The sequence below is a fragment of the Salvia miltiorrhiza genome, chromosome 2 (genome assembly GCF_028751815.1).
Source record: "Salvia miltiorrhiza cultivar Shanhuang (shh) chromosome 2, IMPLAD_Smil_shh, whole genome shotgun sequence".
Classification (NCBI taxonomy): Eukaryota; Viridiplantae; Streptophyta; class Magnoliopsida; order Lamiales; family Lamiaceae; genus Salvia; species Salvia miltiorrhiza.
The window spans coordinates 45,412,200-45,438,764 of NC_080388.1; the positions used below are offsets into that span (position 1 = coordinate 45,412,200).

Sequence of the window (26,565 nt, forward strand, 5' to 3'; positions counted from 1 at the left end):
TTACAGGACTGGTAATAAACATGGAAGTTAACTATTCCTGAATTGACCTGGCACTATGTTGACTTCATTAATAAAAACATAGAAAATGGTGGTTCTTTCATGATATAAGCTTCATGCGACGTTGGGGATTCGAATCTTCTTTTGCAAGAAGAGAATGCAGCCCTAAAGCTCCAGAGTTATGGCACTTCACAGAAAAAATATGTTCTCAACTCCATCTTAACCTGGAAAACTCAACTCCAAGATAAAAAATTATTGTAATAAGGCTTGGGTCTAATTACTCTGATTAATAGGCCTAAGTGCTAGGTCTACTTTGATGCTTATAAATAGGACTCTCATTTGTAAATTTAGCAAGTCATTCTAGATACACGATTCACCTTTGTAATTGTAATCTTCCACCACCGATAGTGAATTTTCTCCGGCGACTTCATGTGGATGTAGATCTTTATGATTGCATCGCGTAAATTTTTTGGTATTATTTATGTTTTTATCTATTTGTTGTTGAGATTTAAACCCGATTCAATAGACATTATTGATATAATTTTTTTTGAAATTAAATTTAAAATTTTAAATAATACTTGTGTCATGCAAGTTAAAGAAATGCATGATTATAAAATACACCACGATATTCGATAAATCATGTTAATTTTTTATGCATGATTATAAAATACACCACGATATTCAATAAATCACGTTAGTTTTTGAAACTGGAAAATGGATGTGTAATATAAAAATAATTTTAAATTTAAAGTGATATTTGCTCAAAATATATATTTGAGTTGGTTCATTTTTAAACTCAATACTTTTGTGTCCAAAAAAACAGTAGTCTTGAATAAAAAAGTTTATTACAGAATACAGTGATTGCTTGAGTAGGCGTAGCCGAAATTACCATAACAGGAAATCATTGACCAGCAACCATGAAAGTAACATTTCACAAGTTTGACAATTCTTACTAGAAAAAAAAATGATAAAAATGTACTCCCTCCGTCCACGAAAAAGTGCCCCATTTGGGTGCTGGCACGGGTTTTAAGAAAGCTGAAAAGGTGGTGTAAAGGTGGTGTAAAAGACTAAAAGGGTAGTGTTAATGTATTATGGTTACTTTTACTAATCTTGCACTAACTATTTGGCATTATTTTATTAGGTGAAAATTCAGAAAATAAATATATAAATAAAATGGAAAATAAATAAATAAATAAATAAGTAAATAAACTGAAAATAAATAAACTGAAAATTCAAAAATAAATAAACTTGAAATTCAGAAAACAAATAAATAAATAAACTGAAAATTCAGAAAATAAATATATAAAAAAATGGAAAATAAATAAACTGGAAATAAATAAATAAATAAACTGAAAATTCAGAAAATAAATAAATAAACTAGAAATAAATAAATAAATAAATAAATAAACTGGAAATAAATAAACTAAAAATTCGAAAATAAATAAATAAATAAACTGAAAATTGAGAAAATAAATAAATAAACTGGAAATAAATAAATAAATAAGTAAATAAACTGGAAAATAAATAAACAGAAAATTCAAAAATAAATAAATAACTAAACTTGAAATTCAGAAAATAAATAAATAAAATGGAAATAAATAAATAAATAAACTGAAAATTCAGAAAATAAATAAATAAATAAACTGGAAAATAAATAAACTGAAAATTCGAAAATAAATAAATAAATAAACTGAAAATTCAAAAATAAATAAACTTGAAATTAAGAAAATAAATAAATAAATAAACTGAAAATTCAGAAAATAAATAAATAAATAAACTGGAAAATAAATAAACTGGAAATAAATAAATAAGTAAATAAACTGGAAATAAATAAACTGGAAAATAAATAAACTGAAAATTCAAAAATAAATAAATAAATAAACTTGAAATTCAGAAAATAAATAAATAAATAAACTTGAAATTCAGAAAATAAATAAATAAATAAACTGAAAATTCAGAAAATAAATATATAAAAAAATGGAAAATAAATAAACTGGAAATAAATAAATAAACTGAAAATTCAGAAAATAAATAAATAAACTGGAAATAAATAAATAAATAAATAAACTGGAAATAAATAAACTAAAAATTCGAAAATAAATAAATAAATAAACTGAAAATTGAGAAAATAAATAAATAAACTGGAAATAAATAAATAAATAAACTGGAAAATAAATAAACTGAAAATTCAAAAATAAATAAATAACTAAACTTGAAATTCAGAAAATAAATAAATAAAATGGAAATAAATAAATAAACTGGAAATAAATTAACTGAAAATTCAGAAAAAAAATAAATAAATAAACTGGAAAATAAATAAACTGAAAATTCAAAAATAAATAAATAACTAAACTTGAAATTCAGAAAATAAATAAATAAAATGGAAATAAATAAATAAACTGGAAATAAATTAACTGAAAATTCAGAAAAAAAATAAATAAATAAACTGGAAAATAAATAAACTGAAAATTCGAAAATAAATAAATAAATAAATTGAAAATTCAAAAATAAATAAACTTGAAATTCAGAAAATAAATAAATAAATAAACTGAAAATTCAGAAAATAAATAAATAAATAAACTGGAAAATAAATAAACTGGAAATAAATAAATAAATAAGTAAATAAACTGGAAATAAATAAACTGAAAATTCAAAAATAAATAAATAAATAAATTTGAAATTCAGAAAATAAATAAATAAATAAACTTGAAATTCAGAAAATAAATAAATAAATAAATAAACTGAAAATTCAGAAAATAAATATAAAAATAATATGGAAAATAAATAAACTAGAAATAAATAAATAAATAAATAAACTGGAAATAAATAAACTAAAAATTCAAAAATAAATAAATAAATAAACTTGAAATTCAGAAAATAAATAAATAAATAAACTTGAAATTCAGAAAATAAATAAATAAATAAACTGAAAATTAAGAAAATAAATAAATAAACTGAAAATTAAGAAAATAAATAAATAAATGGGATTAATTGTGTGGGTTAATTGCATAGATTAAAAAAAAAGTGTGAATTTATTAATGACATAAGTTGTAAATAAATTGAAAAGTAAAGGGTATGAATGTACAAAAAGGTAAACAGGGCACTTTTTCGTGGAAAAAAAAAAAGGGGTAAGTAGGGCACTTTTTCGTGGACAGAGGGAGTATTCTTTTCCGATAAAAAAAAGATAATATTCGGAGCATGATTTTGTGGTGTCCCATTGTATTTTGTCCCTTCTCTCCCTGTCGATACAATCCACAAAAAATAATTTCACTTCTTCGACAACATATCCACAAAAAATCAGATTTTAAGAGACAGCAAGATAAAATCAATGGCTGTATGTAGATTCATGATTCATCGCGCACACCGTTACAGAATTGAGATTTATGTGGAAAGAATTTACCAAAAACTGGTGGGCTTAAACCAAACCCAATTAATTAATTTTCTGATTTGATGGTGGCATGGCGGCATCAAGCTGTTACTTTTCATATAATCATCGTAACTGCCTATGCCAATTCCACATGAATAGGGCCGTTGGCACGCTGTCCTTGTGCCGTCAGCTCAGCAGCTGTGGCAGGATTTCCGGGCTCGGGCTCGGGCTCGGGCTCGTGCTGCACAAGTGGAAGAAGCAGAGATGGATGGACCCCGGACGACGCCGTTCCGGACTGCTCGTCACTGCTCAGTTCTCGAGCTCTTTATCAGTTGACATTGGCTTGGATTCTCAGGTTAATTTCTCTCTCTCCAATTTTTTTGGAGGTGTAGGGTTTTTGGATTATTGATTCTAGTGTTAAATCTTTGATTAGCTCTGATTCAGTTGTTCATTATTTAATGACTTTATTGATTTATTCTACTGAGTAATATTTGAAATCGCGAGCGATTTTATGCAGTTTCTGTGGTGCGATTGTGTTATTGAAGCGATATTATATGTTTAACCCGTTCGGTTTTTATTTTGATTTTTGAAATTTTGGTTCATTTAGATTACTATATTGTGAGATTTGATGTATATTGATGTATTTATTGTGTGAAATTGAAGAGTAATTACACCTATGATTCATCACATTTGCCGTGGGCTGGACCTCTCCCGGGGGATATCGCAGAAGTCGAGGCTTACTGTAGAATATTTAGAGCTGCAGAGCGGTTTCACAATGCTTTGATGGATGCATTATGCAATCCAGTGACTGGGGAATGTAGTGTTTCTTACGACGTGCCATCGGAGGATAAGCCGTTACTGGAAGAGAAAATTGTGTCTGTTCTTGGTTGCATGGTGTGTCTCCTAAATAAGGGAAGGGAAGACGTCCTTGTGAGACGATCATCCATCATGAATTCGTTTCGTGACTTGGATAAAAGTGCCATGGATGATAAGCTCCTGCCACTTGCAAATTTCCGCTATGAGATGAAAAGCTATTGCGAAAGTTTGCATGTTGCCCTAGAGAATTACTTGATGCCTGGTGATGATAGAAGCTTAAATGTTTGGAGAAAATTGCAGAGATTGAAAAATGTCAGCTATGATTCTGGATTTCCCCGAGGAGATAATCAACCTTGCCAGACATTGATAACGAATTGGAGTCCTGTTTACTTCTCTACCTCTAAGGAGGAAGCTCAGTCAGATAACACGGCGGCTGCGTTTTGGAAGGGTGGCCAGGTCACAGAAGAAAGTTTGAAGTGGCTTATGGAGAAAGGATTCAGAACCATTATAGACCTCAGAGAAGAAACTGTGAAGGACACATTTTACGAGTCTGTTCTGTATGAAGCTATTTTGTCTGGGAAGATTGAACTGATCAAAATTCCAGTTGAAGTTGGGACTTCACCTTCGGTGGAACAGGTTGAGCAGTTTGCTGCCTTAGTGTCAGATTCAAGCAAAAAGCCGGTTTATGTACACAGTAAGGAAGGAAAGAGGAGGACCTCTTCTCTGATTTCTAGATGGAGGCAGTACATTAACCGCATTACATCTACAAATAGAAGAGTCATTACCAGTGATCTTGGAGCTCAAGATACTCGAGAAATTGAAGATTCTGATATCTCAATGAAGTCTAAAGGAGGTATATCTTCTCATAATGTGAATGGATCTGTTCCACATAAATCCGATAAGTCTTATGCTTCTGCAGTTGCATTCAATGATTTCGAAACTCCATTTACACAAACACAGTCCCAAAGCACCATGGAATCGAATAATTCTTTGACAACTGATACTCCTTCTGGAATCTCTGTTAATGGTTTAGAATCAACTGTTGACTTATATAAAGATGTGAAACCAATGGAGTCTCAAATACCTCCTCTTGATATTTTTTCTAGAAAAGAAATGTCCAACTTTTTGCGAAATAAAAAGATTTCACCTGGAACGTACTTCAGTCATGAACAGCGAAGATTGGAGATGCAGTCTGCTTTACAGTACAAGTACAATGGGACTGCCTTGTCTTACTCTAGTTCAAGCCTTAATCAAGTACAGACTATGAATGAACCAGCTGCCAGCATGAAATTGAGCCTCAAAGTACGGTCATCAGTAACGGGTCATATCAAAATCCCACCATTCTTTCAAGAACCATGACTTTTCCTGATAAAGCCAATAATGGTGCCAGTTACTCAAAGAGTAAGGAAAATGGTTCAGTAAAGACAAGCAATGACCTCAGTAAGAATCCCATTTCTGTGATGGTTTCTGTACAGAACGGGAGTGATGTTGAAAGCTACCTTTCTTCAGATGATGAAAACCTGGATATGATTGAACAGAATATGTGTGCTTCAGCAACTGGTGTTGTAAGAGTGCAATCAAGAAAGAAAGCAGAGATGTTCTTAGTTAGAACAGATGGATTTTCCTGCACTCGAGAAAAGGTAACTGAATCTTCCTTGGCGTTCTCTCATCCTAGCACTCAGCAACAGATGCTTTTGTGGAAATCTACCCCAAAGACTGTATTGTTATTAAAGAAGCTGGGCCAGGAACTCATGGAAGAAGCTAAAGAGGTATATGCTCTTTTTTAGGTAATACTCCCTGATGTTTATAGGTGTTTATGTCATATGTTAGTTTAATTAATACATTGATTAATAGGCAAGAAGTGAGACTTGATGTCTCACTTAATTTGGGTCAGCTTCTTTTTGGATTCCATAGCTTGGGACTTTATAATCGTACTGATTTCATGCTTGCTTTTGGTAATCCTGAAAAGCAAATTGTGATCGAATCCGTAGCTCTATGAATACTATCAGCTCATGGGACACTTCATATGAATCCAATGTACTTTTACCTTCATCAAGCAGACCGATATTTAATGCGGAGTGAAGTTTGTTTCACTTCCCAGTTGAATAAATGCTATTAATGAGAATACTAACTTACTAGTCCATTATTCTTAACAATGTGGCCTGGAGAGGTCTTGATCCATCATGCTATGCTCGGCAATTACATACCACTACATTGATCTCAGTAAAAGATGCTTTAGATGCATGTTATGCATTAAGATTTCTGTGCACTGGGTAAACTTTCTCCTTGCCTTTGTTAAAATATTTTCTTTTTAACATTCTTAGTTTATATAACAAGGTTTCAGTTCAGCGCCTTTTGTTTGGCCTTGAAAATGTGCTGATAGTTGCTCTTCATATGTATATGTGAACATTGCTCTTCTCAACATCCAAATTTGTATTTTAGTTCTTCTCTTATATTTGTAGCTTTTGTTGGCATGCATTTAACTGATTCTGTTGGAAAATTCTCTAATTTCTGAAACATCTCTGCCTTACGTAAGTCATCTCACTGTGAGTTCTCTGTGCACTCCAGGTTGCTTCTTTCTTATATCACAAAGAGAAGATGAATGTTCTTGTCGAACCTGAGGTTCATGATGTATTTGCTAGGATTCCCGGATTTGGGTTTGTCCAGACATTCTATAGTCAAGATACAAGGTGCTTAAGTTTTAGGCATTAAGCATTATATTTCTCCTTTGGTCTCATCAATTTTCAGTTCAGGGGATTGTTAACCTGCTACATGTCTCCAATGCAGTGATCTTCATGAGAGGGTTGATCTTGTTGCTTGTTTGGGAGGAGATGGGGTCATACTTCATGCATCAAATTTATTCAGAGGTGCTGTTCCGCCTGTTGTCTCGTTTAATCTTGGATCCTTAGGATTTCTGACATCTCACACTGTAAGCCTCTTCTGTCAACCTCTGATGACAAATATGCAAATTTACTTCACACATTTTTTTTGTGATTCCTATAATTTGTCTTGGCAGTTTGATGATTATAAGGGTGATCTAAGACAAGTGATCCATGGGAATAACACGACTGATGGAGTTTATATAACTCTTAGAATGCGTCTCCGCTGTGAAATATTTCGAAATGGGAAAGCTATGCCTGGCAAGATATTTGATGTCCTCAATGAAATTGTGGTTGATCGTGGTTCTAATCCATATCTTTCAAAAATCGAGTGTTATGAACATGATCGCCTCATAACCAAGGTTTGGTCCATTACTTTTTGACATAGGAATTCAATGGACCCTTTTCTCTTTTCCCTTTTTTGGTTGGACATGTATTTCCTAGGATATTTGCCACATTAATTTGTTCATGTATTTTTACTCAAATGATCTGAGTTTTGCTGGAGTTGTCAATTATACTTGGTAATAAAAAAAAATACTTCTATGGGTATCTGACAGTTTCTATCATTATTGAACCAGGTGCAAGGTGATGGAGTCATAGTTGCGACTCCTACCGGTAGTACAGCTTATTCCACAGCTGCTGGAGGTTCTATGGTATGCTGTTATCAGAATTAGTATGAAGATTTCTTATAAAAATAATTTCAATGAAGATTGAGTTTCTTTAGTCTGATTTCTTGATAATAAAAATTAATTAAATTAGCCGTTTCCTACAAAACTAGTGCTGTTTTCCAAATTTTTTAATAATGCTGGATAGTAAGAAAGTTGATTATGAGGAAGCAAGATTGCACACAAAAAAAAATCATGCGACTCTTGCAACTGTGCAGATAATAGCAACTTATATGAAACTTTATCTTTTGAGTTTGATGCATTAAGAAACTTAAACTGGAAGTATGGGAATTCAATATTGACAATTTAGGGTTTCATTTCTAGTACTGTATTAAGGAAATATATGCTGCTTTTGTGTGTGTGCAATATATGACTATTTTGATCTTTGCTGATTCTTTTTTTGATAAATTACACAAGTAAATAAAAAAATTTAAAGACCGTGCCACGGTGGACTCGAACCCAAGACCTCAGGGCTTGGGCATTAACCACCTACTGCTAGGCCAACACAATCTTAGCTGATTATGTTAGTCAAAAAGCAGCTCCCACAATTGTCAAAAAGTTGCGGCAAGCCATTCAACAATGGCAACATTTCTTTTCACACTGCAGCCACCTACCACCTCAATTCCCTATAAATAATCCTCGAAGCAGCATTTGTAAAAACACCAAACCAAAGCAGAAAATCTTCTTTCTATTAGTAGAGAGAGCAAGAGTGGGTTTGAGACAAAAGCTTAGTTAGAAGCTTTTGGTGTGAGAAAATTAGATAGGAATTTTCTCGGGGTATAACGGGTTGTGAGTTGAGTGTTGTGAGTGTTGTAAACTCTGTATATTTTTCTCCCTTGTTAAATAGATCTGCAGCAGCTCCGGAGACGTAGGCATAATTGGCCGAACTCCGTTATCAAATTTGTGTCTTTATTATTCCGCATTAATCTCGCTCTCACATATCTGGTTAGAGGGAAATTGCACACAATTTCCCAACAACTGGTATCAGAGCCACGTTGGTGGCAGATACTTTATGATATTTTTCGCTGTTACTATTCACGTAAATAGTGAAATTTTGTCGGCGGTTCCAGTTTGTCGACAAAAAGGTGTTCTAAACACAGGTGGTTAGCTGAAAAAAAAAAATCAGAAACGATCCAAGGAGTCCAGATCGAGTGGGAGCGATGGCTGCAGATGAAGGAAAGGTGAAAATCGAGAAGTTCGATGGTGCGGACTTTGGCTTCTGGAAAATGCAGATTGAAGATTATCTGTACCAGAAAAAGTTATATCAACCTCTCTTAGGAAAACAACCAGACGGCATGAAGGATGAGGACTGGATCCTTCTCGACAGACAAGCCCTCGGAGTAATTCGACTGACGTTATCCCGTAATGTTGCCTTCAACATAGCAAAAGAAAAGACCACAGCGGGTCTTATGACGGCTCTCTCCAGTATGTATGAAAAACCATCGGCCTCAAATAAAGTCCACCTGATGAGGCGATTATTCAACCTACGGATGGCGGAAGGTGCATCGGTGGCTCAACATCTCAATGAACTCAACACAATAACAACCCAATTGAGTTCTGTGGAGATTGAGTTTGATGATGAAGTTCGAGCTTTGATTCTCTTATCATCTCTACCAGACAGTTGGAATGCTACTGTTACAGCAGTTAGCAGTTCATCGGGGAACAACAAATTAAAGTTCAATGATGTTCGGGATCTGGTATTGAGTGAAGAAATTCGGCGGAGGGAATCGGGTGAATCGTCAACCTCTTCGGCTCTACACACCGAGTCTAGAGGAAGAACTTCAGAAAGAAATACAAATCGCAGTAGATCCAAATCTAGAAGAGGCAAATCTAGATCGAGAAAGAAAGATCTTAGCTGCTATAATTGTGGCAAGCCGGGTCACTTCAAGAAGGATTGTCGAGCACTAAAAAGGAATGGTGGTGCTCAAGAATCTGCCAACGTAGCCGAGGAAGCAGGTGATGCTATGATTCTAAGCGTCAACAGCCCGATTGAATCATGGATTTTGGATTCAGGGGCATCATTCCATGCTACCCCATGCCGAGAAATCATGGAGAACTACGTCACTGGTGATTTCGGGAAGGTTCATCTAGCTGACGATGAAGCTTTAAAGATCGTGGGAAAAGGTGATATACGTTTGAAGCTGCCAAATCAGACTACTTGGAAGCTGCAAAATGTAAGACACATTCCCGGTCTTAAAAGGAATTTGATCTCGGTGGGTCAACTTGATGGAGAAGGTTATTGTACAACTTTCTCAGATCATGAATGGAAGATTACCAAAGGAGCACTCATCATTGCTCGTGGCAAGATGAATGGTACACTCTATGTAACCTCAAACTTAGAGAATATCATTGCAGTAGCAGACGCTGAAGGGGAATCCAGTTTGTGGCACCAACGGCTTGGCCATATGAGCGAGAAAGGGATGAAGACATTGCTGTCAAAAGGGAAGCTGCCGCATCTGAAGAAAGTAGATGTCGGGTTTTGTGAAGATTGCATCTTTGGCAAACAAAAGAAAGTTAGCTTTGCAAAGATTGGCAAGGAACCCAAGACAGAGAAGTTGGAATTGGTTCATACAGATGTATGGGGACCATCACCAGTTCCATCTCTTTCAGGCTCAGTGTATTACGTCACCTTCATTGATGATTCCACACGGAAGGTGTGGGTTTATTTTCTGAAGAAGAAATCAGAAGTCTTTGATACCTTCAGAAAATGGAAAGCGATGGTGGAAAATGAAACCGGGTTGAAAGTCAAACGGTTGAGGTCGGATAATGGAGGAGAATACAGAGATAGGAGATTCAGAGAATTTTGCGCAGAAAGTGGAATTAAGATGGAGAAAACAATTCCCATGACGCCGCAGCAAAATGGCGTGGCAGAGCGCATGAACAGAACTCTGAATGAACGTGCCACGAGCATGAGGATACATGCTGACTTGCCCAAAATGTTGTGGGCTGAAGCTGTCAACACTGCGGCCTATTTGATCAATCGTGGGCCATCAGTCCCGTTGGACGGGAGAATACCAGAGGAAGTTTGGAGCAAAAAGGAGGTAAACCTTTCACATTTAAGAGTGTTTGGTTGTATTTCGTACATACACATTGATTCTGCTCAAAGAAGTAAACTCGATGCAAAATCTAACAAATGTGTTTTTGTTGGATATGGCGGAGACGAGTTTGGCTACCGATTTTGGGACTATGAAAATCGGAAGATCATCCGAAGCAGGGACGTCATATTCAATGAGAATGTGATGTACAAAGACCGGATGACAGCAGAATCAAGAAGCCCAAACAATGATGCTGAAACAAAGGAGGAATTCGTTGAGTTTGAGGAGATTTCTGAAAAAGATGTTCAGGTCAGTCCTGAAGCAGTCGATGGCGAACCAAGCACGCCAGTACTGAGACGCTCCTCCAGAGTTCCCAAGCCAACCCAACGCTATTCGCCTTCTTTGCACTATCTGTTGTTAACTGATAGTGGAGAACCAGAGTGTTATGATGAAGCCATGCAAGTGGAGAATTCAGCCAAGTGGGAGTCTGCCATGAAAGATGAGATGGACTCACTCATGTCAAATCAGACATGGGAATTAGTTGAGTTACCACCTGGCAAGAAAGCACTTCATAACAAGTGGGTTTTCAGGATCAAAGAAGAGCATGACGGGAGCAAACGCTACAAAGCGAGATTGGTTGTCAAAGGTTTTCAGCAGAAAGAAGGTGTTGACTACAACGAAATTTTCTCTCCAGTCGTGAAGCTGACTACAATCAGACTGGTGTTGAAAATTGTAGCTGCGGAGAATTTACATCTTGCGCAACTGGATGTAAAAATAGCTTTCCTTCATGGTGACTTGGAGGAGGAAATCTATATGAAGCAACCAGAAGGCTTCATAAAAGCAGACAAGAAAAGCCTGGTGTGCAGGTTGAAGAAGAGCTTGTACGGTTTAAAACAAGCTCCGAGGCAGTGGTACAAGAAATTTGATAGCTTTATGGGTGAAATCGGTTTCACTAGATGCCAAGCAGATCATTGTTGCTATATTAAGAAGTTTGACAATAGCTTCATTATCTTATTGTTATACGTTGATGACATGCTCATTGCAGGTTCAGACATGCAAGAGATTGATAATTTGAAGCATAAATTGTCAAAGCAGTTCGCAATGAAAGATCTGGGTGCTGCAAAGCAAATTCTTGGCATGAGGATCAAGAGGGACACAAAGTCGGGGACTTTGATGTTGTCGCAGGCTGAGTATATCAACAAAGTACTCTCCAGGTTTAACATGCAAGATGCTAAACCAGTAAGTACACCTTTAGGTGTTCATTTCAGGCTTTCCAAAAAACAATCAGCGAAGACGGAGGAAGAACGTGCACATATGGCTAAGGTGCCATATGCCTCAGCAATTGGAAGTCTGATGTATGCCATGGTTTGTACCAGACCAGACATTGCTCAAGCAGTGGGAGCAGTGAGCAGGTACATGAATAATCCAGGCAAGGTTCACTGGGAAGCAGTCAAATGGATCCTCAGATATCTACGGGGTACCACTAACAAAGCACTATGTTTCAAAGGTGGAGATACGACATTGACAGGCTATGTGGATGCTGATTTAGCTGGAAATGTTGACGTCAGAAAGAGCACTACAGGGTATATCTATACTCTGGGTGGAACAGCAGTGAGTTGGGTTTCTCAACTGCAGAAGATAGTTGCTCTCTCCACAACAGAAGCAGAATATGTTGCTGTCACAGAAGCCAGCAAGGAAATGGTCTGGCTACAAGGTTTCTTGGAGGAATTGGGCAAGAAACAACAAGACAATGTCTTGTATTGTGACAGTCAGAGTGCTATCCATCTAGCAAAAAATCCGTCCTTCCATTCCAGAACGAAGCATATACAGTTGCGGTATCATTTTATCCGGTCACTTCTGGAAGATGGGATTTTGAAACTCGAGAAGATAAGTGGAACTCAAAATCCAGCGGACATGCTAACGAAGACGGTAACCATTGATAAACTGAGGTTGTGTTCAACTTCAGTTGGTATGCTTGAGTAAGAAGACCAGAGGAGCTGTTGCATTGATCGGGGTGTGAAGACAGATTGAAATCAGTCTTCAAGTGGGAGATTGTTAGTCAAAAAGCAGCTCCCACAATTGTCAAAAAGTTGCGGCAAGCCATTCAACAATGGCAACATTTCTTTTCACACTGCAGCCACCTACCACCTCAATTCCCTATAAATAATCCTCGAAGCAGCATTTGTAAAAACACCAAACCAAAGCAGAAAATCTTCTTTCTGTTAGTAGAGAGAGCAAGAGTGGGTTTGAGACAAAAGCTTAGTTAGAAGCTTTTGGTGTGAGAAAATTAGATAGGAATTTTCTCGGGGTATAACGGGTTGTGAGTTGAGTGTTGTGAGTGTTTGTAAACACTGTATATTTTTCTCCCTTGTTAAATAGATCTGCAGCAGCTCCGGAGACGTAGGCATAATTGGCCGAACTCCGTTATCAAATTTGTGTCTTTATTATTCCGCATTAATCTCGCTCTCACATATCTGGTTAGAGGGAAATTGCACATAATTTCCCAACAGATTCTTATTAGAACATAATGGCGTCTTCCTTTTGAGTTGATCTTGCTGTCATATCTTACGGAAATAAATTGGTAAAAAAACATATAAGAAAGAGTCTATATTCCCTTTTGCAGGTTCATCCGAATGTTCCATGTATGCTCTTTACTCCAATTTGTCCACATTCTCTCTCATTCAGACCAGTCATACTTCCAGATTCTGCTCGACTGGAACTAAAGGTATATTCGTGCGCTTATGAATTTAAACAATTTGGTAATAACTCTAATTTTGTGGTGGCTACTACATGGAGGAATACATTAACTTTTCTAAGGCATGGCCTTTTTTTTTATTCGTACTTATAATAGAGAACTTAGGAAAGGATAGTGAATGCAATTATGTAATGACTATTCTGTATATATATGTAAAATAATCTCCCCCCACAAGATTCAAACTACATGACAATGGAAGCGACAATCTAGATTTGTAAGATATGCCTTCCCATGGACTTCGACTTTGCTCCATCCATACTGTTGCATGAACTGTATATAGACTTAGGTTTGAGGACTACACTCAAACAAAAGGATGAAGAGAAGAAGAAAATTACAACGAGAACTAGAGAAAAAGAGAGAGAGGTATCAGACGAATTAGGGTTTGACTTATGTGAATGGAGAAATATAGCCCTGTAATTCTTGTGAAATACTGTTTGAGTGGCCTAGAAATACTGTAACTTATTTTATGATTTACGGAAAGAGATACAAACTTTTTTATGTATGAATATTTTCGTACTTTAGCACAATAGACACACACACACACACACACATGTAATCTGGAACAGTCTGAAATATTTCACTCCAATAGCATATCTGAAATGGTGAATGAAATAAGATTGGTGTGCACAGATAATTGCCTGTGTGGATTCTGATGTCTCTCGGGCTCTGTTGACCTTTTGCTTCGTTGCCTTCAACCAGTTGTGCTTGAGATCTAATTTGTAGTCCTATTAGATGGACAATTTTTTGCTAGAAAACATTAAAGAAACGAAAGGCATGTACATAGCACTACTCCAAGCGTATGTCCTATCCAATTGTTTCCTAACAGTTCTTTAAGATATGGGTGCTACTCCGTGCTAATCCAATCTGCCCACATTGACATGACGACTGTTCTAGTATGATTTTGTCGTCCCTTACCTGTGGTCTTTTAAATTATCTTTCTAGTTTTCTTACCTTTTCCTTTCTGCAATCAATAACACGGGATGTTCTACCTGACCAACAGGGACCTTGATGTTGTTACCTACAACTATTCCAGCATCATCTTTTCTATATTTTTCCTAATTCCACTTTACCTTCTGAAATCAATGTTTACTTTCAACGGAACAGATTCCTGAAGATGCACGCAGCAATGCTTGGGTATCGTTTGATGGGAAGAGAAGGTAACAGCTCTCGAGAGGAGATTCTGTCCGGATATCCATGAGCCAACACCCACTCCCAACTGTGAATAAGTGTGACCAAACAGGTGATTGGTTCCGGAGCTTGATCCGTTGCTTGAACTGGAACGAAAGGCTAGACCAGAAAGCCCTTTGAGGACCGGACCCATACAGCTTAAACTCGCTCTTTTCTTCTCCCGGTCCTTGTATATATTACTGTACAGCATATATAGCGAAAATTGAACTCAGAAATGCCATTGTATCAGCCTTTATATTCAGCTGATTCTCTATATTATTGACCACTCAAGTTGGCCTACTAAATTTTGGTGGGTGCATGGTGTTTTTACCTCTATAAAAATATCAATAAACAAACACATTACATTTTGATTTTGTCTATACACAGATTGAATAAAACAAGTAACTGTATTGACATTTGATCAATTATATTCGTTCCCTTACAAATTATGACAGCAGTCCCCTACATCATTTTACTTGAGGAACTACTACATTACTTTGGTGAAACAAGAAGCATAAAATCACACAACCTACTACAGATGTAGTAAGAGTCTCATTATAGGAATCCTAATTTACAGTGCCTTGACAGCTCGGAACCTGGGCTCTTTAGGCAGAAACTTCTGATCAGCATAAACAGACATGTAGTCTCCAAACACAAAGCTGGGATACTCTGGGTGGACCTCCTCGACGAGCAGCTGAGGGGCCGGCTGAATGGTGGCCGTGGTGGAGGGATTGTAGAAGGAGGCAATGGACCCTCTGTTGCCGTGTGGTGTGGCGAGAATGCGGTGCCAGACGCTCTTGTACCTGCCGTTGCTGAGCACCTCCACCTGATCACCTGTGTTGATGACTATGGCGTTTCTGAGAGGCTGCACATCCACCCACTCTCCATCTTTCAAGATTTGGAGGGACTCCACCTCATCATCTTGGAACAGCAGTATCACCCCACCCGCATCCGTGTGGGCCCGCAGCCCCGCCACCCTCTCCGGCTCCGGGCACGGTGGGTAGTGGCTCACCTTCGTCCCGAAAAAGGCTTCTTCTTCTTCTTCTCCGCCGTTGAATGCCCTCTTCATGTACCCTTTTGGGAGGCCCAAGTTCTCATCCATTGCTTCCATCACTCTCATCGCCAGTTTCTTCAGTTCGCTTCTGTACTCTTCCATGGTCTCCCTGTTAATTAAACCTCCATTCATAAACATTTCATCTCATCACATCACCAACAGATAGAAACATTTTCTTACTTGAAGCCAGCAGTTTTGGAGGGCCATTCTTGAGCATTGTGATCAGTGAGCAAGAACACATCTTCCCAATCAAAATCTTCAATCCTCTCATCACTCTGCTTCTCCTTCAACTTCTTCACCACTTCCGACTCCTCGAAACCGGCCTCCCTCTCCACCTTGTAGCATTCCGACGCCACCTTCTTCACCCTCTCCAGGAGCTCCTCCGAGATCCCATGATTCACCAACTGTCACAAACATCAAATCTTACCATGTTTAATCATTCAACATTATATTATTTACAAGTGCTAATTAATTCCAAAGTAAATGGACTAATATATATAGTGACCTGAAAGAATCCCCACTCTTGACAGCAATGAGCAATCTCAGCCAGCGTCTTGGCCCTCTCCTCTCCTTCCGTCTTCGAGAAATCAATCACCGGAATCGCCATTGATAACACAATCAAGAATTTAAGTATAAAATGGGCTATATATATATTTTTTAAATGTATTGAGAGTTGCAGCAGTAGACTAGTAGTAATGGAGTGGTGATCAATGGCTTAACTATGAAGGCGTATTTATAGTGGAAGGACTATATATATATTGTGGGATGTCATGATTAATGAATTGGTTAGTTGAATAATTAGAAATAATTAAAAGTGAGCCGTGAGACATGCAATGGACGGTGGTGACACATTGTAACGAACTTGTAAAGGTCAATGTTGTTAATTTGCTGAATCAGATTATTTTGTTATTCCACAACAAAAGCAATCTTCTCCACATCTGCCGACTGTATCTCTTATTTCCTTTTTTTCCCCCTTTCAATGTATTTTATTTCAATGTGACGCAGTTCAGCATACAAGGATTTTTTTTAGTGAACAAGCAATTGTAATATTTTACTTTCATATGTCGTATTGCAATTTCACATTTTTTGTAATTATTTTGTTTTCATAGTTTAGGTATTCTTTTTCTTGAGTAGAACACATACATAACTATATAGTAGATATTGAGTAAAATTTTGGAATAGCCAAAATGAATCATAAAACACAAATTATGGTCACTCATTGAAAAAACATAAATTTTGGCCATTTTTATAGCTTTGGGACGTTTTTGCCCTTAATTGGGCGGACTGGGTAGGGTCAGGAGCGCGGGTCGCGTGCCGGGTAGGATCAGGCACGCGGGTCGGGTTAGGCACTTATGGCACTATAGTGCCATAAGTGCCAAGCTAAGTGCCAACGAAATTTTTTTTTACTCCCCTGCCCTGTCTACCCCCCCAGACCCCACCCACCCCCAAGCCAAAAAAAAAAAAATTTACTCCCCCTAAATAAAAATAAATCAAATTTTACTTTTGTTATTTTATTTTATGGCACTTATGGCACTAATAGTGCCATAAGTGCCAACGAAAATCCAAAATAAAATAAAGTAAAATGGTCTTTTTAGCACTTATGGCACTAATAGTGCCATAAGTGCCAAACATGCAGAACAAATATAGAAACAACAGCATCATCTAAACCATAAATGGATAATCTAAACCCTAAATGGAACATCTAAACCCTAATTGAATAATCTAAACCCTAAATAGAATATCTAAACCCTAGGGGAAGTGTTTAAAAAGTTCCTTTTGGTTTGGGGGTGGGTGGGGGTGTAGGCAGGGCAATGGGAGTAAAAAAAAAAATTTGGCTTGGGGGTGGGTGGGGTCGGGGGTCTTGGGGGGGGGGGGGGTAGACAAGACAGGGGAAGTAAAAAAAAAATTGGCTTGGGGGTGGGGGGTGGGTGGGTGGGGGTGGGTGGGGTGGGTAGGGTCGGGGGTCTGGGGGGTAGACAAGGCTTGGGGGTGGGTAGGGTCGGGGGTCTGGGGGGTAGACATGGCAGGGGGAGTAAAAAAAAAAATTCGTTGGCACTTATAATGCCATAAGTGCCTAACCCGACCCGCGTGCCTGATCCTACCCGGCACGCGACCCGCGCTCCTGACCCTACCCAGTCCGCCCAATTAGGGGTATATTAGGCATATTGCCTAATTAATGGCCATAATTTGTGTTTTTTCAATTAGTGGCCAAATATTGTGTTTGCATGTTCAATGTGGCCATTTGACACTATTGTTTCTAATGAATTAATTAATAAAAATAATGATGGACCATAATGAAAAAATAAAAATAGAGTCAATATACAAAATTATCCATTTTCATATAATAAAAAGTATCCACTAAAATAAAAAATTTGAAAATTAACCAAGTTTTGTGTAAGAAAATAATTTTGTTTCTACTTTCTACCATTAATTTTTCAATGTCACCTGACTCAAATTTTAGAGGGAACATGTTTTTTTTTCTTTAATGTATTGATATTGACAACCTATATATAATCGTGTTATATATTGTCTTTGTCAAGTCTATTAATTTATCTTATTTTAAGTTTTACTTTGTCAATGGTATGACGCTTTTAGAATGATGATTTTTTTTTTTTTTGAGAGGGCTTTTAGAATGATGATTGATATTATTAATTTATAGCTGCCTCTTAGACCACCTTTATTGATAATTTTAAAGTGATGCAGTCGATCACCACATCAATATATTAACGGAGACACTTGTCTTCATGTTAATAGTCATTCGAATTTTATTTAGGGGTTTTTGCAAATAAAATCACGAATAATTTTAAATTTGCAATTTTAACTTGATTTTTGAAGTGTGGCGAATTAAATCATAACCTTTTTAATTTTTACAATTTCGTCCCCTCAATTTTTTCCAGCCACCTGAGTGATGAGTTAGAGCTTATGTGGATTATTTTTTTCCACGTAATTAATTTCTAACTAAGATTAAAACAAAATTAAAATCTAATTCTTTTATTTTACTTTTTTTTCGTCTTTTATAAAAATATATTTGATGTGTATCTTAAGTTAAAGATCTTCAATTTGATTTAAAATTCATTAAATATGAATTTGAAATAAATAATTTATTATAATTTAAAATTTTAAAGTGATTGTTTTTCTCTCCTATCTCTTTTACAATATTCTTTATTTTTTTTTCTCTTTCTCCTTACTTTGTTATTATATTATTTCTATTTGTATCTCTTTCTCCTACAAAATTTATATATCTTCTCTTCTCTTTTGATTAAAAAAACATAATATTTATTTGTTGAATTATTTTATCAAAGCATACATAAAAATATTTAAATTAAAAATATTAATTAAAAAATATAATGCACAATTATCAACAAATACCGAGACAATATTAATAGAAAATTATTTATTTATTTTAATTTTAATAGAAAATAATAATCAATAACAAAAAACTTTCGGTAAATTTAATTATTATTATACAATACTCATTGAACTTAATATTATACTCCTACTCATTAAGTTGATAAAATTATTACTATACACTATTTTAAATCAAATACTAATATTTAAATTAATATATTTTTTGTTATTAATTAATTTGATTCATAAATAATAATATTTTTACATAATTTCAAATTTTAAAAATAAATAAATATATTGTGGCCGTGCATCGCACATGGGCATATTAGTTTAAGGAAAATGGGGGATACTGAAATAAGTTCGACGAAAAAGAAGAAAAATAAAAGAATTAGGTTTTGATTTTATTTTAATCTTAGTCAGAAATTAATTACGTGGAAAAAAAATAATCCACATAAGCTCCAACTCATCACTCCGGTGGCCGGAAAAAAATGAGGGGACGAAATTGCAAAAATTAAAAAGGTTATGATTTAATTCGCCATACTTCAAAAGTGGCGTTAAAATTGCAAATTCAAAATTGTTCGTGATTTTATTTGCAAAAACCCCTTTTATTTAAGCTAGTACACCTCCCGTGTGATGAACGAAGAACATGGTATGTATTATAGATTTAATATTATATTAATAAATATAAAATTTGCAAATTTATTATTTTTACTAAGTAAAAAATAAAATGTGAAAAATTTAGAAATATACATGCATAATATAGTATATTTTTTAGAGCTTTATATTTAATCTTCCGTCACGAAGATTTATGCTGTTGGGTTAAATCCGAGCCCGCACTGGGCACGGCCCACCCAACCCCTCCCCTCTTTTATTTCCTTTCCACCCCGATCAATATGACAAAGTATTATTTTTTGTTATTAAGACTGTTATTTGCATTCATAAAAAGTTTAAACGTGTCCGATCTTAAGAAAAAAAATTATAGACAAAAAATATAAAAAATTGCTTAATTGATTAAAATAATTATTTAGAATTTATTTATTTCAAATTTATTATATGTCAAATTCAATTTCTTTCCCATGATCTTTCATTTAAGATGCATATATTATCCAAAATGAAACCACACAAAAATAATAAAATTGTGTTATGTATTAGGACTAAATAAAATAGAAATAAAATGTTACACACTCTTCGTCATTTTTAAAAGTACATCCGTCCATATTACATAATAATTGACAGTATTTTATTAAATAATATATATGAGTAGACATTTTACTATATCGTCCATATTTAAAAAAAATATATTTTTCTATTTTTATGTAGAGTATGATTTAAGAAAGATTTATATATAAACAATTAATTGTATATATGTGATGCCCCGCTCTTTTAAATACATATTAGATTAAATATGTGCATTAGTTATAAAATTCTTTTAATTATTTATGGTGATTATTTTGTTCAGATAATATTATTTCAGCAAAAGTCTGTATAAGAGATACAGAGCTGCGATTTAATATTCAGTCATGAATGAAACCAATAATTAAATTTATTGGTTTAACTATACGTTTGAGACTTTGTTTTACCAGTTTATTGATTTAATCAATATTATTAGAAAATTTAGATTTATAACCGATTTTATAAATCGTGTTATTTAAATCAAATTGCTAAAATTATAACTTGAGATCATATGCATAATAATTTTATTATTTCGCATTATATGAGTTAAGGTATTAAGTCACGAATTAATTCCGACTTTCACGTATTAAATCTCAAGATTGAGGATTTAATTTATGTAAATACGAGGAGTATTTATTAAACGAGAATTGGAGAATTATTACAGGAACTAGGAGAAACTAGAACACGGCACTACACGTATGTCTCGATTTTTCATCCAACACATCAATTCCTACACTATTTCCTACACTATTCCCTACACTATTCCCTATACTATTCACCTTCCCCTCCAATACACCATTACTGCAGAAGGAGATTGTAAAGATTGCAGATTTCTTTCTGTAGCATATCTAAACTCCATCACACCCCAAAGTCTCCTGTAGGAGAAGAAAATCATGCCAATATCCACAATTTTCAAAAGCTTCAGCACGCCGAGAAAGAAATTTCACGGTAAGATCACAATTGTCAAAGGATGTAAATTTCAACGATCAAATCTTCAAAAGTTGCAACTCCAGGTACCAAAATTTCCACCATTTTGATTCTGTTGTCTGCAGAAACTCCTCTATAAATTGAGGAGAGTTCTGCAGAAGGAAGAAGTGCAGCGAGAGGTGTGAGGCAAGAGAGAGTTTAGGAGATTTGTTTGCAAGAGCTCAAGTGAGCTCCCTTCGCCGGACCATTTCTTCGTCGACCGGCCACTAGGCTCTGAACCGAGAACGTGTACTCGTTCCTCCATCTTTAGGCTACCAAACCCAACAATCGAAAGGCCGAAACCTTCTCTATATTTTCCCGACCAAAGGCCACAATATCCTTCGGAGGCCAACGTCGAATTCCCGACTTAGCCACCGGCCAACTTACGGCCTTCGTTTCTCACTATCCTTACGACGAAAAAGGATCGAGAAACCACCGTTGTGTAGCCTGATCTATCTCGCACGAGGAAAACTAAGTCGTAGACCTTTGCGGCTAAACCCCATCGCGGAACGACGACCAGAAAAAAACCCCGGCGAACAACTTCCATTAGTGCTCACTTGGACAAGGGTAAGTTGACGCCCTTATTTCGATGCCTTCCCGTTTCTATTATATTATGAGAAATTTCTGGGGTATAGATGGGAGTGTGATAAATATTTGTACAAAGTTTCATATCATTTGAACTTCGTTTACTACCCTTTTAAAATTCAAGAAGTCTACTGCCAGTATCTGCTGAAACTGTCATGAGGCAGATGATTAGGTTAATTATTTCAGTAACCATATGTTGATATTTAGCTCTCAAAGTTTTATTGTATGAAGATATATGTGTTAGCTATCTGCATATAAAATTTGAGGTCATTCCAGTAACTTTTGATATTTTTCAAAAATCTGGACTTTCAGTTGGCAGAAACTGCCGAATCTGGTAGACGATGGGAAAATCGCTATATCTCTTAAACTACTTGGAGTTTTTCAACATACTTTTTTTCAATTAAACTAGACTCAAAGAGGTTTCTATTGATATAAAATTCGACTCCATACGAGTTCGGAGTAAAAGCAGTTTATTAGTTGAAGTTGAATCTATACAGTTTTGTTGAGATTGAAATGATTCTAAATAATTCCTATTAAGGATTTTAAAGTTTTATTGTTGATAAAATATCACTTTTAGTTTATAAATGAGCTATTGAGATATATAAATATTTTGGAGAAAGATTTCATGAGAACTTGTTGGTAAAATTATATTAGATGGAATAGTTGATAAATGAAATATTAAAGATTTATTAATTAAATGGTTAAAATATTAAAATTATTAGATCCTCTCAAAAATTTCTTTTTATAGTTAACTCCTTTTATTATTTTAAAATATTTTTACAAATGTTCCTAAAATCTCACAATGAAATTTTCATCAGGAATTAATGTTTAGAATTTATTAATGACTTATTAGTTCTTTTAATAGTAGCAATATATATATATTGATTGGCATTATTAAATGGGGAAAAGGAAAATATTTTATAAATTATTCTTTATTTATAATGGATAAATAAAGGAATAATATAAAATGGGCTTTCCTACATCCTCAAAGGTACATGAAGTATTTCGATAAAAGAAGAACGATTGTATATGAGTTAGATACAGTCGTTTAAGGAAATATGGGTAGTTAGAGAAATGAGTGAATAGTGATTCACTGCATTTGTTGTTATTTTTTCTATTATTCACTCGAACACATGTTTCGTGTTATCAAAGGTTCAAATAAACAAAAGCGCCTGAGTAACCTATCGCGCTAAGGAAAGAGAATCATTGTCTTAAGTAGCAAAACACTGCAATCAGGTAGGCATTACTTTCATATATATCAAATGAGTTTAAATGTTACGTTCAAACAAGTTATTTCATGACAAAATCTTTGAATTGATGTTATTTCAAGTATTGTCTTGCCATAAAATGTTTCAATTTCAGTATGATATCTATCTGATATGGCTTTGCCAATTATCATATAATCGAATTCGAGTCTTGAGCAGTTGATAGCTATCCTGCCTTGGCTAGTGTACACCAGTGACCGTGAGTCATCTAGCGGGTTGGCCGGTCAAGTGACCGTGAGAGGTGGCCACCTCTCCGGCACACAGATTCAGATATGATAGATTACAAAAGAACTTAGTCTGATCAGACGAACTTTAGAATCACAAATGAATTTAGTATGCTTAGGGCCTTTTTGAGTAAAAAAAACCCTTGGTTATACTATTGAAATGGCATGACAATTTACATTTATTATGTATGTATATGATTTTCGGCATATGTCTACTGAGTACTTTGTACTCAGCCCTGCATGTATTTCTAAATGTGCAGGTTGAGCAGTGATGAGTGATGATGGGGTGTCGTGCGGAGCTTTGTCATATTTACTAAATAAACTCTTGGCGATATATGTCTTCATACATGTATCACGTTCTATTTCCGCTGCGAACACTCAGTTATGATGCATATTATCCTATTATGTTGGATTGTCAAATCAAGTTATTGTATAAACACTTAAATCGGATACTCTTGACCGATTACTCGCTCTTATCTATTTATGTGTGTTTTTTTTCTCACATGATGTCTCAATCTTAGTTCAATTCCTTTATTATTATTTATCACCCCTTTTCTGTCCCCTCTCCTAATTTCCCTTCCCTAGTCACGGTTTCCCGGCTTACCTATCCTTAGTTAAGACCGGTCGTGACAGAATGGTATCAGAGCAGGTCGGTTGCTCTGAACCCAAGAGTTATCCCAAAATTTATTCTTTACTGAATACTAGTGTTAGAAAGGTCAGTTGACAAAAGCTCAGCACCTCATCACAACATCCTGCTCAACAGAGAAACAGAGGTAAATATTTATTAAATGTTGAGAAAGTTGTATTTTCAAATGTTTGTACAAGTGCTTAAATCTCATGCTATATGATTGAGTAGATTCCTTGATGAACTTAGATGCGTTAGAAATGTTTGATCACTCTTACAAAGAACATAGAAGCAAAACATATACATGAGTTTAGTTATCATTCATTACAGTTGAAATGAAAAACACAATAGAAGAAAGAAAATCAGGCGTCACTCGAGGATGTATAAAGATAGAGACATGACGGAGCGTGTCACTCATGATGATACGGGCATAGTTCGAATTGTTCAAACATATCAACTATTGCCTTACCCAATAAATTTATTTATTATATAGCTCGTAGTGACAAAAGTGCATTGAATGATTTACTATTTGTGCAATGAGTTGAATCTCTTTCAACCCTTAAAATTTCAATACATATGTAAGTATTGGGATTATGACTGCACGATCTAGGACTTGAGAATTATTAATTATGCATAAGTCAGAGATTAAGACCAATATTACTTATGATATGATCACGACTTGTGTTGTTAATACATGAGAGTAATTAGAAACCTACTGCTATAATAACTTATTATGAGTTTAATTATAGAACGTCATTCTTTCAAAGATGGCAAGAACACGACGCACCGCTAGAAAGCAAATGACGAGGCGACCAAGTCCTGAAAGTATCCTCAGGGAATACCGAACCTACACACGTTGTTGGAGAGATGACCTAGGAGAGTTCCTCGCCCATTATTATCGACTGTGGAAAGCTGCACATCCCCATGGAGCCACTGGTTATGACGGGATCATGCGCTTGATCTTATTACTTCCACCAGACTGGCAGGGATGGGCTACAGAGCTCGCAGGTGACTACGTACACACTGCAGAAGAGTCGTTTGATCCAGAAGGCGATTTTCCACGGTTCATCGCAGCAATTCACTACACCTATGATGCCTTTGGCAGAGCATTCAGGGGACCATATATGAGGCCAGGAGACCTTGCTCCTGTTGGAGTTCGTCCGGAAGAAAGGACCCCACTTATGCCTACTCAGGCTCCTATAACAGCAGATCCACCCATCCCAGTGCAGAGTGTTTCCCCACAACTGTCTGTTCTCGGTCGTCGATGCCGAAACGACTTCGAGGCCGGGACATCACGTCCAAAAACCCAAAGGAAAGAGACGCCACCACCCCAATCACCAGTCGGTACACCCCCGATACAGCCACCTCCACCAGGGGAAGAGGACCCCATTTACAGTGCGGCCATGAAACAATTAGAAGAAGTCTTGCGTCAAGCACGCGAACTTATTGATAAGGGCAAAGCCCTGGCAGGCACTGACAACGATGAAGGTGAGATCTTGCGCCAGGCACTCAAGACTGCTGAAAAAGGGAAAACTCCAGCCCATGATGACACTGGGGGAAGTAGGAAGAAAACTCCAGGCAAGACGAGTTGGAAGCCACTACCCTGCTCAGCCTCTTTCCCTTAAGAAGGGTGCTACGACCTCCGATGCAGGAACGCCCTGCAAGGATGTGGTGAAAATCCGACTTCTCGGTGGTCGTGTTCAGCTCGGGGCAGAAGGTGAGGAAACAGAGGACTACTACCTGGATATCGACTCCGAAGAGGACCCGGAGGAAGACCCAGAAGAGGATCCGGAGGAAGACCCAGAAGAGGATCCGGAGAAGAGCAAGTCTGCTAGCTCCCATGGATCGATAATCTAGGGCAGTTGTATTTGCTTGTATGATGTATCTCGAACTCGTGGGTTGTAATATTCATCTATCTAGGAAGTTGTTACTACAGGAACGGTAACTACCTATGGACCGTTCTATAACTCCATATTATTCGAAGAGGCCTCTAGGAGGCAGAATCTTTAAGTACTTATATATAAATTCACGCCTTCAGTAAATTCGTGTGTTAAGTACTTATTATATTTCGTTGATTTAAAAGTTTTGCATACGATATAGCTAGTACAAGGAATTGAAGAAGCAATGAACGAGTGTTAGAATACATCTACCATGTACTAATAAACATATTATATTGACTTATCAGAATGCCACCAAAGAGAGGACGTCCAAGAGGTGGGAGAAGAATCCCACAAAATGATGAAAGAGGTCCAGAACCAGGGCCAGAACCAGAAATAGCTCCACAACCAATACGGCCAGAACGTAGAATAGAGGAATTGTTTTTACGTCAAAACCCACCTGTATTCAGCGGTACAGGAGATCCAGCTGAGGCTGAAACTTGGGTGCGTGCAATCGAACGCATCTTTAACTTTCTGCGCTGCACCGACCAGGAACGTTTAACCTGTGTATCTTTCCAACTGACGGGATCGGCTGACTTCTGGTGGGAAGCCAGAATGAAGACAATGACAGCTGATCAACTAGAAAAACCTCACCTGGGAGCAGTTCAAGATTGGGATATATGATAAATATATACCCAAAAGTTACCGAAAGAAGAAAGAGATGGAATTCTATAACCTGAAACAAGGAAGGATGACGGTTACAACAG

At 36.1% G+C, this 26,565-nt stretch overlaps 1 protein-coding gene and 1 pseudogene across 1 annotated transcript; one reads left to right on the top strand and one right to left on the bottom strand.

The window, feature by feature from the left end:
• The first annotated feature begins 3,285 nt into the window (after positions 1–3,285).
• On the top strand, positions 3,286–15,050 carry LOC131011667 (NAD kinase 2, chloroplastic-like; annotated as a pseudogene).
• A 19-nt stretch (positions 15,051–15,069) lies between these two features.
• Positions 15,070–16,464, bottom strand: LOC131011668 (1-aminocyclopropane-1-carboxylate oxidase 5-like). The gene is made up of 3 exons (XM_057939445.1): positions 16,241–16,464; positions 15,916–16,139; positions 15,070–15,844 (listed from the first exon to the last, which is right to left on the bottom strand). Exons 1-3 carry the CDS (start codon positions 16,340–16,342, stop codon positions 15,253–15,255), a joined length of 918 nt encoding a protein of 305 aa, XP_057795428.1. The 5' UTR covers positions 16,343–16,464; the 3' UTR covers positions 15,070–15,252.
• Positions 16,465–26,565: the final 10,101 nt, after the last annotated feature.